This window comes from Mizuhopecten yessoensis, unplaced genomic scaffold, assembly GCF_002113885.1.
Source record: "Mizuhopecten yessoensis strain PY_sf001 unplaced genomic scaffold, ASM211388v2 scaffold207, whole genome shotgun sequence".
NCBI classification, from domain to species: Eukaryota; Metazoa; Mollusca; class Bivalvia; order Pectinida; family Pectinidae; genus Mizuhopecten; species Mizuhopecten yessoensis.
This window is the reverse complement of record NW_018403431.1, coordinates 194212-211465: the sequence shown is the minus strand read 5'-3', so window position 1 is coordinate 211465 and position 17254 is coordinate 194212. Positions and strand designations below refer to the sequence as shown.

The following is a 17254-nucleotide window of genomic DNA, read 5'->3' as shown; positions in this document are numbered from 1 at the left end:
CAAACTGTCGTTCCCGATATTACTGAAGTATGATGTGCACGAGTCTGTATAAGTATATACATGTTTACTTATTGATATTTGTTTTGTTTTTCGTAGTCTCTAATGTTCGCATATTTGCTAAAGCGGTCAACTTCGCGTTAGTTATACAAATTTGTAGTCATAGTTTTTAAAGTCCATAAATTAAAATATTCAACCTAATTTTGGAAGGAAAAAACATGGTCCCTCTATACATGAAAAAAAGGTACATGTTTGGTCGTTCTATGATATGGGCATACAATATGCAACGTATTATCCTTCTATGGAATAGCATACGAAAGGAGAGGTTCCATATAGCATTTTAATTATGAATATTAATGATTTTTGTACTAGGGAATTTAACAAATATGTTTCTAAGCAATAAAGCATTTAAAAATTAAATGAGCATATATGATGTACAAATGTATCTCTTTTTAAATACAAAACCAAATGAAATATACCTCTCATGGTAAAATGATATTGAAGATTTTTATGGATTCAGAATATCACTTAACATATTTTCATCATTTGATTTAAACATTAATAAATCCCAAATAAATAGCAAAAGAAAAAATATATTTCATGTAGTACAGTATATATTAGCCGGTTATATGGGGTGGAAAATATTAAGATTACATTTCAATTATTCATCCAAGATTTGGTTTGTTTGTGAAGTCAATTTTGCATTAAAACAAATTTCATTTCGAAAACATTGTTTCTCGGCTTTTACAAAGTAACTCAACTCAATGCGCATTTTTTCTTATTTAGTTTCCTGTTATTTTTCTATTATAACGTTAAACAACTCAGGTCGACGATATATATTATGCTCATGCAAATTAACGATGTCTAATAACATAGTCATCTGCTTTGTAATAAGTTATTTCACCCAAAAGTCTATTCCCAAAAGCACAAGTATATCTACTCTTTTATCCTATAATTAATGTTCAATTGTCTGGTAACTATTTCTGTTAGCGTTGTTCCTTGTTTGATGATATCAGAGAGCATTTACAGAAATATTTCGTCGTCTTAACATGTTCACCCCCGTGGCTTCTGACAACAGTCATGATTACTAGTTTGTATATCATCCGGTTGATAGGGTTTTATTATTAATATTTGTTCTTCTCTTTTCATTTCCATCCAGTCACCAAAATTGAATACACAAACAATTCATTCAATGATTACAGTGTAATACCGAAAACTATCTGCTGTTAAAACACCGTCGAGTAATGGAAATGATCGAGCAGGCTGTGCAGTCATCCATGAGCATTTTGATTAAATAAATAAGACATGTTCAATCGAACTCGCCCCGAGATTACAGTGTCGGAACTTATTCCGGTGTGCGTTCTTTACAGTAATTGTTTGGTAGCTCCTTCAACCTTTCATTTGCATCGTCAAGTAACGGCAGGCAGGGTTAATCTGATTACGAGCGCGCGGAAATTCTTGTCTTATTATTTTTATGACTTTGGGCAGAGGTCATGTTTATGGACGCTAGCCATCTTGTACCTATAACCTCTAAGTAAATGTTATTGTAAGAATATCATAAAGCAAAAGCCAGGAGAAAGGGGAAACCTTCAGATCATCAGAGATGCCAATTCCGCATCTATTTTGAGTACAAGATGAAATTGCAAAGCACGTGTTATCGAATAGGCCTGACAATAAAGGGAGCGCAGAGAATGTTGTCTATGGAGGAACATTTTCATGATCTGACATCATATTTGTTTTAATAGAAATAGCTATTGACTAGCCGTTATGATATTTAAGAGGTCTGCGTTGCTGGTGAGCCGCGGTCTGGGCACAATTTACGCTCCTTTCCCATGCGACACTCAAATGCTTTATAAAATGAGAGCCGCCAGAAATGTAAAAGACAACTTGTTCTCCATTAGCAAAAACAGACAGGTCTTTGGTAACGTCGCTTAAATCGTGCCACAGCGAAGAGCAGACGACAAAAAGCAAATGATTTTCCCGCCAGAATCAGAATACAATTATTGAACAAAATTGACACTTATAGACTTTGTCGTCGAAAGGAAAACACTAAGACCATTAGATGATTGAATTATTACGTATGGAATTGAAGTGTAATGAAAAGAAAGCACGGGGGAATATTCAACTAGAAGCCACCATTTCGATAACGCGTTCGTGCGTTTCCATTGTGAAACCACCGCTTGCTGTCTAATTCCTGGTCTTTGTGTCGGTCACCTATTGTCTGGGATGTCTATCAATGTCTGAGGGTGTCACTACAAAACACATAACTAAATCCTTCAAATTCTAGCCTGGCCAACACAACACCGTCCAAGAACATCGATACATCAAAATGGTAAGCCATTGCTGCATACTAATATAGCCAAACCTGCTAGAGCGGTCACTTGAAATAAGCAGCAACCTCCCTTATGTGGCCATCTGTGGTCCTCCCGATAGAAAAAAATATATAGTGAACCTGAAATAAGCAGCCACCTGTCACATAAATCTGGCCCGAGACGTTATTTCCACCTGTATTCAGCGGTCATTTTGTCCAGAAATTGACATAAAGAAGATCACAATATATTAACAAGAACAAAATTCAATAGAGCAAAGCTTATTACAATGAGTAATTAAAAACCATAGGTAAGGTTTGACCCGTGGAATTAACAAGTTGTTTACATAGCGATTTTCAGCTTGTAAATTGGGCAGGTCCTATCGACCCATCAACAATGTTTTACAAACATAACAATTAATCCCACCTTGTATACTCGATCATCTTGTGATTTCAAAACAAGTAAGATCTGCTGTGGTATCTGTACATACTGTATCCATAGATTTCAGTAATGGTGGTTGTCTGCTAGCGCAAAACGTATGTGGAACACGTGTGTAGCCAAACAAAAATAAATTCATCATTTCAGGAAATTAATCACCAAAACACGTTTGTATTTTATTGATTAGGCATTTCTATTCAAGTAAGAAATCGTACCCCTGTTGATGAAGGGAGAAAAATTCAAAAATTACATAGCAGCCTATATTTCCGGTCATTATAACCCGTGGACGTATGAAAGCTTAGTTGTGATTTTCGGGTGAGCCTGGTTTTAGCAGCCACCTGTCTTAAGCGGCCAATTTCTGCCGGGCCCTTGGGTGGCCTCTTAATACAGGTATATCAGAAAAATATGTTAGCCTTAGTCAGTTTTTCAAATCATTTGCTTCTTGACACTATCGCATCAGAGGACAAAGAACGAAAGCATTTTCCTCGAAATTTCGACAAGTTTCCTATAATATTTGTTTTAAACTAACATGAATCAGTCACGGCATATGGACCTATATTAATTGTTATATTATGGTATTTCATTCGCGGTGTTCTTTACTTTTCATTCAAATAATAATGTCATAAATAAACAATATAGAACACAGATTTTCTAGCGCGTTCTCCAGTTTACGATGAACCGTAAAGTTACACTGTCTTCTAGTTTGTTTCTCTTGTCAATAGCACTTTTCGACTACAATTAGAAACATTGATAACCGATTATTACATTCATGATCCAAATAATTTGTTTGTTAAAAAAAACACACAAAAAAAAACCAAACATAAACACTGTTAAAATAATTATCATTTATCATTTCCCCTCAAATATGGTATGTTGGCATTAGTAAATTACCTTCAGACTAATATCGATGACAACATTTACTTCTGTGTTACAAACAGATTGGATGCTTACCTTATGACTGCCTAAATGTTCCACAGAGCACGGTAAAATAGCTGTCTTTCCCTCCACAACTGTGATATTTACTACGGGTACGTCAAAGCTGGGCTCAGTGGCAAAAATATCTGATAAAGAGTAAAAATTGGCAGTTAGATATGAGCCAGTTTACATGCATGATGTTAGTGCCAAACGTAGCACGATCTTCTGTCTTCTACGTTCACATCTTTGGTCGAAAACGACGAACCCATTTCCGTTTGAAGAGGAAAAGCCGCAAATTTACAAATGTACATGTAAAATATACCGTAACAGTACACACACGTGTGCGACAATCCGTGATCGTCAGATAGGTTATTATTTATTCAAACTTCTAATTAACATAGCATAGGCATCCTGACAATGAGCAGGACATTTTCAAAAGGTATTTACAGTAGTTTATTACAGAAAAAAAGATATTTAAATGCAAAATGTTTTGTAATAATAATCGATTTTTCATTTAATACGAATGACTCCATTTCTTTTTGCAATGGCTTATTTCACAACTTGTAGTATATAACGATCTCGCATTATTCAAAGGATGTTACCACAATAAATAGATAAATGCAAAAAGACGAGTACATCATACAATCGTTAAGTTCAACAACATTTTATTTATGTCTACATGTATAACATAATACCTGCCATTGTGTTATGATGCATTAATAAATATGTATTTCCACATTAATACATCCAAGTTTATTATCAATATATGGTTCGTAAACACAGAAAGAATAACTTATACAGCTTACAGACGTTTTCTTTAATAGTGTTTTTTCACTTGTGCTCCGGGGAGATGACTAACGCAAACCGCTCGTAGATTGATTACGTCACTTCCTGTAATCTCTCCCATAGTTATTTTCAGAGGTGTTTTGTGGTAGTTTTTCTGTCCCATGTTGTCTAAAGGTTTAATCATAATGCATGGTTTTGTCTTCTGATCAGATCATCATCGCATTAGTGATTCTTAACGGAAAACCCATTACAACCGTTTAATTATGAACAATTACCTACAGAAATGCCACTTTGAATGCTCTGATGGGATTCATCTACCGTTAATCGTCACCTCCACAGTACAGCATATTGAGTTTGGATTATAGAGTGAAATTACAGTCTAAATAAGACAAACAATCAATAACACTCCGGGACAAGTTGGGAAGCATTCCTTTATTTTAGAAAATAGATGTTAGGATGGGAGATCAGTCCCTAAGGGGAAGTGGTCGGCATCTCTCTTCCTTCGTCCATCTGAATGTCTTGTTCATTTGACTGTTCAATTCAATTTCAAGAACCACGCTAGGAATAATTCAATTTCTCCCTATGGGACCCATGTGAACAAAACGCACACGAGATGAAGACGTATCATCCATTCGGAATAAAATACATTTCGGAGACCATCTGTCTTCTTCTTGTTTTTCTAGACACTATGCGGCAGTGACAGGAAGATGAAGTGGTTGTGAACAATGCCTATTTTAACGCGGAGCATGCATCACCGTGTTTAACATCAGAACGGAGCCGTATTTCGTGGTCATTTCTCACTGTCTAAACTCTACGCGATATATAGAATTGTCAACTTAATAAAATGAAGTAACCATGAAATATGATCTACAATCAGAAATGTCGTGTCAGTAAAGGCTGTAATTCGTTATTCCGACGCCAAGCTATGGTAGCTTATCAATACAACCAATAGCTGTTAAAGCATCGCGTCGTGATGAATTCCTCACTTAATAAAGCAGGTCACTTCCCCATGTAAAGGATATCAAAATGGTATGTTTTGAAATCGTGTTAGTTCTGTCTATTAGTTCTGTTTACCGTGTTTTTAAGTCGTTGATTGATCACTGACTTGTTTCTCGCAGACTACTGCTGACTTGCCAATTAACGAAGCACAAGAGGAAAAACTTCGGTGTGGGATGCAAATCCTCTACATTAACTATGTTTTTACGCAACATATTTGATAACGGATTCGATAAAATAGAGTTTGATTTATTTTATTGAAATAAGAATGGTTGTGAACTTAAGTAATACTAACTATGTTGCGTAAGTTATGTACAATGTACATTGTAACTTTTTTTATTATTTCATGTCTTTATAGTTATTGAAACTGTTCAGAGACAGTTTAAGTAAACCAATGATTGTATCAAACCTTTGCCCATAAGCCCTAGTTACAGTATTTCTTTGAAGCGTAGTTTTGTTTAATATTGTTATTAAGAAAAATGAGGACAAATTAAATATATAATTTTTATTCAAACTACATGTACCACAATGTCGATATTAAAACGTTGAATTACTTCCAATAACGGTTTTGTTTACCGTGCGGTATATTCTTGTTTTCATTTTTTTAAAAGAATATTATTTAATGACATGTACATATCTAGTTGCATGCATGTATACATCATATCGTTATTATATGAGATTTCATACATACATTTCGAAAGATTAATTAATTTGCTCATCAATCACATATGCTCATTCTAAATCAGTTTAAATGTTAGATTGTCAGTGTGAGGCTGAGAAGGACGAAACATCGGTATGCTCCAGGGTAATTCATCCTTTGCATACTGTATTACCAAGTGTTAAAGGTGCAATCTCATGTTTGTCTTATGTTCGTTTTCAAAGTTCTAAACATATAAAACATGACTTTGCTGGCTTCGTTTCATTTGAAGGCACTTTTTCATAGAGTTTTGTCAGATCACACGCAGGCATCAGGTTTCACATTCGGTGGGACCAATTACATCTGTCTGCGCTTTGTCGGATAATATTACATCTGTCTACACTTTTATTGAAAGGATTGTCGGATTATATCACATCTGTCTGCACTTTTATGTAAAGGTTTCATAAAGTGTAGTCGGATAATATCATCATGTTAGCACTTAGATATAAGTATTTTTCGGCTTATATCATGTTTGTTAGCACTTTTACATAAAGTTTTGTCGGATTTCATCATATCTGCCTGTATATATTCATAAAGGACACCAGTGCTTTACAATGTTTGTATATATATGACTGTACTAAAATACACAATTCATAATCTAGCCGTCCGGAGATGTTTCTGAAAAGTCAACATTTGATCAATTCTGAAACCTTTCTCGGCCTAAGTAGATATTTCTATTACGACGGACAGACTATTATTGAGTTATATTAGATGAAATATATTCTGACTTTCCAGCATAAATTCATACATATTTATGGACGTAGGTTTCAGTCAATTCCTATCGCCCCTTAGCCTGACTCGGTGTATTAGGACGATGATGAAGGACTTTTGAAAACCTTTCACTCACGCGAGAACATTCTGTAGATCAATATCTCGTTGGGTTCTCGCGATAGCTCGATAAATCCCGAGGAGACCGAGGGATTAGTTTTTACGCCGCAGCAGGTATAATGCCTTGAGTTGTAGCCCCTTTGGGAATCAAAGCGGCGAATAAGCCGAGCATGACATGACCCTACAAGTAGCGAGACTGCTCTGCTGATGGCGAACAGTTGCTTCCATCCCCATAATTCTTCACGTCTTTGTGTTATTAGCCTAATGTGTATTCTCTGTGGCATCTACAAAATTCGATATCTGCCCCCTTAACTTCTATCGTGGCCACAATACCATATCTACATGTTCTTCTGTATCGCAATACTTTTATGACTATTTTGGGAGATTTATAAGACACCCTTATAATTCAATTAATCCTTGATAGTTAAAAAAAACAAACAGCAAAACAAATTTCTTCTGCACTTCATGCTTGGGTTGATTATTTAGAACAGATTGTTTCGAAACTCGATAAACGGACGATGTTTAATATTATAAACAAAATATATCTCAAATTATGAGATATAACCCATATTAAGCAAGTCTTCATTTTGATAAATATTTCTTTTTAAATGTTATATAATTTTCTACTTTCTAGCCATAAAATTAACACTATAAATCAGTAAATAAAATTACCAGAAATGAGTTAAACAGGGTGCGGGGCGTTTAGAATACTTAAAGTGGTTTAACAACTGTAATAAATTTGATTTTTTTTTTCTTATTATAAGGGCATTATTTTCCAGAGTTGAATCAATTGAAAGGTTGATGCCCTCGGAATGAATGACGTTAATTGATTCCCTCAAGGCGTGTGATGTAAGTTAGTGTCTGAGGAATGGAGGACGTAGCTTATAGGTCGATGTCCGATATTCACACTAAGAGTTACAGGTATTCAAGGCTGCCCGGCGCATTCTGAACTGATAGGGGATTTCTAATTTAAACATGAACTTATGTATTCTGTATAAAACGGTAGCTAATAATTCTCATTCAAAATCAGAAGAGAAAACTAGCTACTCCGGAGAAAATAGAGTCTGATTTAATAAAAGTGTTAAACAAAAACTTAAAAAGCAGAAAAACATGTCTCACTTCGACGCTGTTTCGTCAACAGTCATGTGAAAACGCGGAACGTGTGATGTGCACGTGTTGTGTGAACGTGTTATGTGAAATATGGCTTCGTTATCTGTTTGCTCATTTTATTTTGTTTTTCCGCCACGTTTTTTGTTCGTCTCTAGACAGCCATGAAAATCATCAGGACCAAAATACATTTCAGACAGACTAAAAAAATCGTCAGAAAACGATGGATAATCTAATTGAGAACGTAAATTATTTCTTCCGTTCTATTTGTATGTAAATCTACTGATTATGTGGAGGAAATTGAACCTCGAAACGACAGACATGTGGGAATATATCGCATGTCATACGAAATTTAACCTTTTTGTCAATTTGAAAATGATATCCACTTGGAAATGAATTGCATGGGATTTAGGTTTCTTGTGTCATATAATTCCTCTTCATATTCGGAAAATAATAATGAACCTGTTTGCCAAATAAACGCCTCATGCATAGTCAAACATGATATGCCAATATTTTCCATGAGCGTCGTTACACGTTTCCATCTGGCTTAAAAGGAACTGAAATATGTTGTCCTCACACATTATTCTCATCGGCATAGTCATCTCAAAATGGCCGCTAAAGATAGAATCAATTTTCGGAGAACCTATTCATATCAATTTCAGCTAATTTCATAAGACCGAAAATCAATTTGTGTTCTTCTTGGTAGACTGAAAATGTTTGTTTTGGATTATATAACTCCTTTAAAATAATTTCGAAATCTTAGAAATTACATGAATACCTTAGTCCCTCAAACAACGTACCATAATAAGTCATGTGATTTATATTCATTTAAAAATCTACTGTAGCATTTTCGATATTTGAAATATTGCTATTATCTAAATAATATAATTTCTCTTTAGAAAGCATCAATTTTAGCAAACGGAATCTGTACATGTGTGATCATCTGTAAAATTTAATAAGAATGTATACTGAGAATCGTCGGTGGAATTTTATAATTTCAATATGATGTTGCTGATGAGCGTTATAGCTATAGGAATCTTCACTATAATATTATCTACTATAAAATAAAAAAGAATATGATGAAACATTGAGTTTTAAATAAATACCGTATTTGTAATTCGCAATACAAGCTTTTAGTTTTAATCTATAAACATCGTCGGTAAACCATTTAATATTAAATATTTAATAATAATAGTTGGAGGTTCTTGTATACCGCTTTATCACAACCTAGTTCGTAGGTGGTCTCAAAGCGGCTCACAAATTATCATCCGTGGTTATAAGGCTTTTTTAACAAGCCAACATCTTGCTCAACTCCCTGGGGATCATACAGCCGGTGCTGCCATTTCGGCGCTCACAGCGCTCACAGTTAGCATTCAAAAATTCTAGCATTGCCCAACCACGTACTCATTTACAGCTGCGTAGACTGGAACAAGCGGAGTAAAGTATCCTGCTCAAACCTTTGATCACGAGCCCGGCGTCCTACCAGTAGACTACCGTGCCTCCCTTCGGTTATGAGCCCGGCGTCCTACCACTAGACCACCGCTCCTCCATTCGGTCACGAGCCCGGCGTCCTACCACTAGACTACCGTGCCTCCATTCGGTCACGAGCCCGGCGTCCTACCACCAGACTACCGTGCCTCCTGGATTTAATGTAATCCCCACGCTGTCATAAAATCCCTGTTCAACATATTCACCTATTTTCCGGATGGATTCCGGAAAGGAAGAATCGTTTGCAGTTCTCAATGAAGACTCTCTGTTTCCCAGCGCTATCACTAGACTAGCGTACCTCCTAATAGAATACCTATGGTATCATAGATTGGTGTCACTATAACAGACACACAGGACAGCGGATATATTTCTGCTTGGCTAGTTAAGGACTCCTGTCCCACTGCAGAAAAACACTAGAAAGTCCAACTTCAGTTTCTCGTATATATACATGTAGTAAGCTCCCTTTAGTGTTGTTTTGATATAGATCTGTACAATGTGTATAAGTCTTATAAGTAAAATACAGACGCAGTTTGTATCATCACTTAGAAAGCTACAATAATATGTAGCAAGATTATACAACAGCGCGAGAAATTATTACTAATTTTTGCTTACAAAATACAAGACATTTTCATCAATTGAATTCATGTACGGAAAATAAATAGTACATTTTGTTCAAACAATATTAGAATAAATATCAATGAAATACTAAATCCTATACTGACGTGAAGTGAGTGTTATGCCCCCTACGATGAATAAACAGAAATAAAGGCCTAGATACTGATCATGGTTCAATGGAATCAGTGAGTGATAAACAACCTGATCCCGGATAGGTGCGATAAAGTATTGTAAGCTTCATCGAGTGGTGAGATAAACCTAGGAATATATTTTCGTTCAAATTAAAAGCAAAGGATTTTAAATCAAAACGTCATGAACATAATTCTAAGATCTTTGAATATTTTTTTATGAATTATGATCAAAGTCTATAAAACTGAATATAATGTTTTACGTGACGCGGGATCAAGATTACATAAATGTTGCATGATAAACCCAGATATGAATAAGTCATATTCTATGTATCGTCACCCGATATATGCCTGGCACATAAATCATCCACGTTTCCCTGTGTGTAGGTAGACCATTATGATGTTCACTGCGGTGGTCGGACACGTCCGATATTGTGTGTGACTTTAGGTACCTCGCATAAGAAGCGTTAGGTAGGGTTATATGCGTATAAGTTGTTACATACATTTATCAAAAAGGTTATATATATATATCAAACTATTGTTTACGGTTTGAAATGCATGTGTTTATCATAATTGTTGTGGTATGAAATCCAGTTTCTCTCTCATATACTACAAGTGGTGACGTAAAGCATCGTACAGATTAGGCTTGTACGAAACGGAGTTTTATATTAACAGAAAAAAATATGTATTCCTTGCCTTAAATTTGCTTTTTTTTTTATAACAAAGAAATGTCTATGTTATTTTTTGTACTCGTGTGATATATTTTTAACAAACGATTCTTTTTTCCAAATTACGGCACAGCCATTTTGCTTGAGGAATGTCGTGTTTTCTACGGATACCATCTCCGATATCAGAAACCATTCGGAAATTTTCACCAAAGTTAGGAGATGGAATCACGACAGGATTTTTCCCGATTACTCTACAAGTATGACAGAATTATCTTAATAATTTCCTTTTGCAATATAATTACGTGTGATATTACCGTGACAAACTTTCGTATCATTATTTTGAATTGGTAGGTTTGTTTAGAACTGTACAACATTTTAAAGTTGGTAGGTTTGTTTGGAAACTGTACATTTAAGTTGGTAGGTTTGTTTAGAAACTGTACATTTAAGTTGGTAGGTTTGTTTAGAAACTGTACAACATTTTGAGTAGGTAGGTTTACTACACCATTTTAAGGTTGTACGTTTGCTTTATAAAAACGAAATACATTTTGAGTTGGTATGATTATTTAGAGACCGTACAACAATTTGAGTATGTATGTCTGTACAGAGGTGTAGAAAATTTTGATTTGTGTGATTTATCGTTCAACTTTTATCACGAAACAGATATTTACGTGGTATCAACCATTGTGTACCGTACGATTGTTTTAATATAATGATCTTGCTTGTTTGTCTAGTGTATTTCTATCATTTTCGTCCTTTGACGATTGGACAGACCTTTGTTAACTGTCTGGACATGTATTGGTATCATAAATAGGGTGAACTTGGCAGTTGTTTAAATAAACCTTGCTATCGTACATCATTTCCTGACTTAAAACGGATTCCATATATTCGAGACCAAATTACACGCAGATGTTTTATATTTTAATTTAAACATTTTTCCTATAATTTAGCGGTATGTTTATCTTCAAATTGTCAGCGAACCGAATCTAGAAGGGGGCAGTATTTGTACAGGTATCAAGTCTTTAACATAATTTATTAGAATCTTTTAAGCCGTCATTTACTACAATTGAGTACCGATATTTAGCAATATATATTTAGGTTTAACGAAACGTGGTAATATCTGCAATTGACATGTTTTTTCTCAAGATATCTGAAATTATAATTTACTGGAATGATAGTGCTGGGATACAGAGAGTCGTAAAACCTTCAATATTGACGTTGCATGCGTCTAGATAAAATCCTTAAGAGTTTAATATGCTTCATTCTAAAGAGGAACGGTTAATGTTGACTATTTGTCAACTACGCTTTTAAGATGGTCTTGTGTTATAAGTTTAGATAAAGGTAATGTGGCCACAGCCTGTTATCAAAGAAAAGGACAACGTTGAAGTGACAAACTAAAAGTATTGCTTTATATAAATCACGATACCACCCGAGTAAGGTTGTGCGTGACGTCATTTTCCCATGGGAACTCTCCGGTCTGCGACCATGAAGTATATTTATCTGCGGCACGTTCATAACAACACACGATGTCACAAGTACGGTGTCCCGGCTGATATATAACACAGTAATTGCAATGTTAATCGATCAAAGCAACACACGGATTAACAAGCAGCCATCGATCGGTGACGTTAGCAACAAGGCCGTGTAAATTCTTTGGAGAGACTCGATTAGCTACAAAAAAAAATATTTACTATTCTAAACCTAATTTCATCACTTGAATAAATCAACTGATTTATAAATTTCAATAAAATGGTTGGACTTCTCTATACATATCCATCTAGATAGTGCAAGTAGACATTGGAGTATCAAGTTCGTTACAGTTGTTTGTCTAGCATCGGCGTTCCTATTTGGCTGATAGAAGTATGATAAGATGATATAATGAACTAATGCAGTATAGATGTTGGTTTTAAGCGATGTTTAAGTTATAATTGAAGATGGGCTGCCCAAACATAAAGGTCGCACAGTGTAGATACACACGTGTTTTGTACGGTTTAAAGGCACGATGGCTCCGGATCCGTGCAGTACAATGTTCACGACTAGCCCATTCTGTTCCTCTGTGTAATTTTGTTGTCACTTTGCATAACAGTTGCCTTTGTTTGTTGTTGGTTTATTTTCAAATTCATCTTTAGATTATCAGTTAGTTCTCTACAAGGTAGTCTGCATCAATGTCAAAAAAAATATTAACGCCATTCGGACACTTCCGTATTAAGATAGAAACCGGTTTACTATTTTCTGGTGATATATCCAATCCTTTCTTGGGCGGTATATCAAACTGTCCAAAAATATTCGATGCCTTGTTTCATCCAATGTTTTAGAGCATTCCATCCCAGTAAAATACAGCGTCGAATCTTTAGATTATGTCAGATGATTTTCGCATACTCTAGAATGATACGAAAAGTTGTTTCTATTTTCAGCAACCGCTTGTGAATGTTTATCAGAAGTTTAAGTTCCCAATGGGAAGTCGATTGATTATTCATTTAACACATTCGTGTACACATTTAAGATTTACAGATGAAGCGATAAAGGTTACAAAAAAGACAATTATTCAAATACATCCCCCATACAACCGAATTGAAAATACATAGGGAAACTATCACTTGAACAAACGTTTCACAAAATGTATAAAATAGCAGTAAAGCCTTTTTTAGATCACGTGATCACAAATGATTAAGTATTATAGAAAAAAGAAAAATACCAATATCGTTATCAAACTGACAAATTAGCATCCGTTATGGCTTCCAACGAATATTATTGTCTTTCATAAATCGTTTCATATGTTTCCGAGCGAAGCCTTCACTAGTCTCACAGGATATTAATTCACCATCACAAAAGTATAATTACCATATCAACCATGTCATACTTCACATAGCAACAATGTCAGACACCGTACAGCAACCATGTCATACTTCACATGACAACAATGTCAGATCTTGTATAGCAACCATGTCATACTTTACATAGCTACAATGTCAGATCTCGTATAGCAACCATGTCATACTTTACATGACAACTATGTCAGACCTCGTATAGCAACCATGTCATACTTTACATGACAACAATGACAGACCTCGAATAGCAACCATGTCATACTTTACATAGCTACAATGTCAGATCTCGTATAGCAATCATGTCATAACTAACATAGCAACAATGTAAGACATCAGGACACGCTGTCTAGATTGGTTGTTTTTGCTGTAACCTCTGTCCTTTTGTTTTGATTTGTCATGTGTTCCTGTTGTTTTGATGTATCCTCCTTTCCTGTTGTTTTGCTGTAACTTGTGTTCCTGTTGTTTTGATGCATCCTCTGTCCCTGTTGTTATGATGTTTCCTCCTTTCCTGTTGTTGTGATGTTTTCTCTGTTCCTGTAGTCTAATGTCTCCTGTTTTCCTGTCGTTTTGCTGTAACTTGTGTTCCCGTTGTTTTGATGTATCCTCTGTTCCTGATTTTTTGCTGTAACTTATGTTCCTGTTGTTTGGATGTTTCCTCTTTCCCTGTTTTTATGATGTTTCCTCCTTTCCTGTTGTTTTGATGTAACTTGAGTTCCCGTTGTTTGGATGTTTCCCCTGTCCCTTCTGTTATGATGTTTCCTCCTTTCCTGTGGTTTGGATGTAACTTGTGTTCCCGTTGTTTTGATGTATCCTCTGTTCCTATTTTTTTATTGTAACTTCTGGTCCCGTTGTTTTGATGTTTCCTCTGTCCCTATTGTTATGATATTTCCTCTTTTCCTGTTGTTTTGATGTTTCCCCTGTTCTTGTTGTTTTGATGTATCCCCTGTTCCTGTAGTTTGTTGTCTCCTCTGTTCTTGATTTTTTGCTGTAACTTGTGTCCCTGTTGTTTTGATGTATCCTCTGTCCCTGTTGTAATGATGTTTCCTCCTTTCATGTTGTTTTGATGTTTCCTCTGTTCCTGTAGTCTGATGTCTCCTCATCTATTTGATGTATCCTCTGTCCCTGTTGTTTTGATGTATCCTCTGTCCTTGTTGTTTCGGTGTATCCTCTGTCCCTGTTGTTTTGATGCATCCTCTGTCCTTGTTGTTTTGATGTATCCTCTGTCCCTGTTTTTTTGATGTATCCTTTGTTCCTGTTGTTTTGATGTATCCTCTCTCCCTGTTGTTTTGATGTATCCTCTGTCCCTGTTGTTTTGATGTATCCTCTGTCCTTGTTGTTTTGATGTATCCTCTGTCCCTGTTGTTTTTATGTATCCTTTGTCCTTGTTGTTTTGATGTATCCTCTGTCCCTGTTGTTTTGATGTATCCTCTGTCCTTGTTGTTTCGGTGTTTCTTCGGGTTCTTTTGTTTGTTGTATCCTCTGTTCCTGTTGATTTGACATATTCTATTTTGTAGCTGTTTTGATTTATCCTCTGCTCCTGGTTTTTGTTTGTTGTATCCTCTATGCTTATTGTTCTGATTTATTCTGTGTTCCTGTTGTTTTGATGTATCCTTTTTTTCCTGTTGTTTTGCTCTAACTTGTGTTCACGTTGTTGTGATCTATCCTCTGTCCCATTGTTTTTTGAAGTTTCCTCATATCCTTGTTGTTTTTCTGTGTCCCCTGTCCGCCGTGTTGTTTTGATGTATCCTCTGTTCCTGTTATTTTGATGTATTCTCTGTTCCTGTTATTTTGAGGTATCCTCTGTTCCTGTTGTTTTGATGTATCCTCTGTTTCTGTGTTTTTTGAAGTTTCCTCCTATCCTTTTTGTTTTTCTGTGTCCCCTGTCCGCCGTGTTGTTTTGATGTATCCTCTGTTCCTGTTATTTTAATGTATTCTCTGTTCCTGTTATTTTGATATATCCTGTGTTCCTGCTATTTTGATGTATCCTGTTTTCCTGTTATTTTGATGTATCCTCTGTTCCTGTTATTTTGATGTATCCTCTGTTCCTGTGTTTTTTGAAGTTTCCTCCTATCCTTTTTGTTTTTCTGTGTCCCCTGTCCGCCGTGTTGTTTTGATGTATCCTCTGTTCCTGTTATTTTGATGTATCCTCTGTTCCTGTGTTTTTTGAAGTTTCCTCCTATCCTTTTTGTTTTTCTGTGTCCCCTGTCCGCCGTGTTGTTTTGATGTATCCTCTGTTCCTGTTATTTTAATGTATTCTCTGTTCCTGTTATTTTGATATATCCTGTGTTCCTGCTATTTTGATGTATCCTGTTTTCCTGTTATTTTGATGTATCCTCTGTTCCTGTTATTTTGATGTATCCTCTGTTCCTGTGTTTTTTGAAGTTTCCTCCTATCCTTTTTGTTTTTCTGTGTCCCCTGTCCGCCGTGTTGTTTTGATGTATCCTCTGTTCCTGTTATTTTAATGTATTCTCTGTTCCTGTTATTTTGATGTATCCTGTTTTTCCTGCTATTTTGATGTATCCTGTTTTCCTGTTATTTTGATGTATCCTCTGTTCCTGTTGTTTTGATGTATCCTCTGTTCCTGTGTTTTTTGAAGTTTCCTCCTATCCTTTTTGTTTTTCTGTGTCCCCTGTCCGCCGTGTTGTTTTGATGTATCCTCTGTTCCTGTTATTTTAATGTATTCTCTGTTCCTGTTATTTTGATGTATCCTGTTTTTCCTGCTATTTTGATGTATCCTGTTTTCCTGTTATTTTGATGTATCCTCTGTTCCTGTTGTTTTGATGTATCCTCTGTTCCTGTGTTTTTTGAAGTTTCCTCCTATCCTTTTTGTTTTTCTGTGTCCCCTGTCCGCCGTGTTGTTTTGATGTATCCTCTGTTCCTGTTATTTTAATGTATTCTCTGTTCCTGTTATTTTGATGTATCCTGTTTTTTCTGTTATTTTGATGTATCCTGTTTTCCTGTTATTTTGATGTATCCTCTGTTCCTGTTGTTTTGATGTATCCTCTGTTCCTGTGTTTTTTGAAGTTTCCTCCTATCCTTTTTGTTTTTCTGTGTCCCCTGTCCGCCGTGTTGTTTTGATGTATCCTCTGTTCCTGTTATTTTAATGTATTCTCTGTTCCTGTTATTTTGATGTATCCTGTTTTTTCTGTTATTTTGATGTATCCTGTTTTCCTGTTATTTTGATGTATCCTCTGTTCCTGTTATTTTGATGTATCCTCTGTTCCTGTGTTTTTTGAAGTTTCCTCCTATCCTTTTTGTTTTTCTGTGTCCCCTGTCCGCCCTGTTGTTTTGATGTATCCTCTGTTCCTGTTATTTTGATGTATCCTCTGTTCCTGTTGTTTTGGTGTATCCCCTGTTCCTGTTATTTTGATTTATCCTCTGTTCCTGTTGTTTTGATGTATCCTCTGTTCCTGTTGTTTTGATGTATCCCCTGTTCCTGTTGTTTTGGTGTATCCCC

The 17254-nt window shown here is 35.6% G+C and overlaps 1 protein-coding gene across 4 annotated transcripts in view; it reads right to left on the bottom strand.

Annotated features, from left to right (window-relative positions):
* Positions 1-17254, bottom strand: part of LOC110462076 (protein CEPU-1-like) — a 152581-nt gene that overhangs the window by 27601 nt on the left and 107726 nt on the right. For all 4 annotated transcript variants that reach the window (XM_021515925.1, XM_021515994.1, XM_021516061.1 and 1 more), the window contains exon 2: positions 3696-3805. In XM_021515925.1, coding sequence (XP_021371600.1) covers positions 3696-3805 — 110 coding nt within the window. The remainder of the gene's footprint in view (positions 1-3695; positions 3806-17254) is intronic.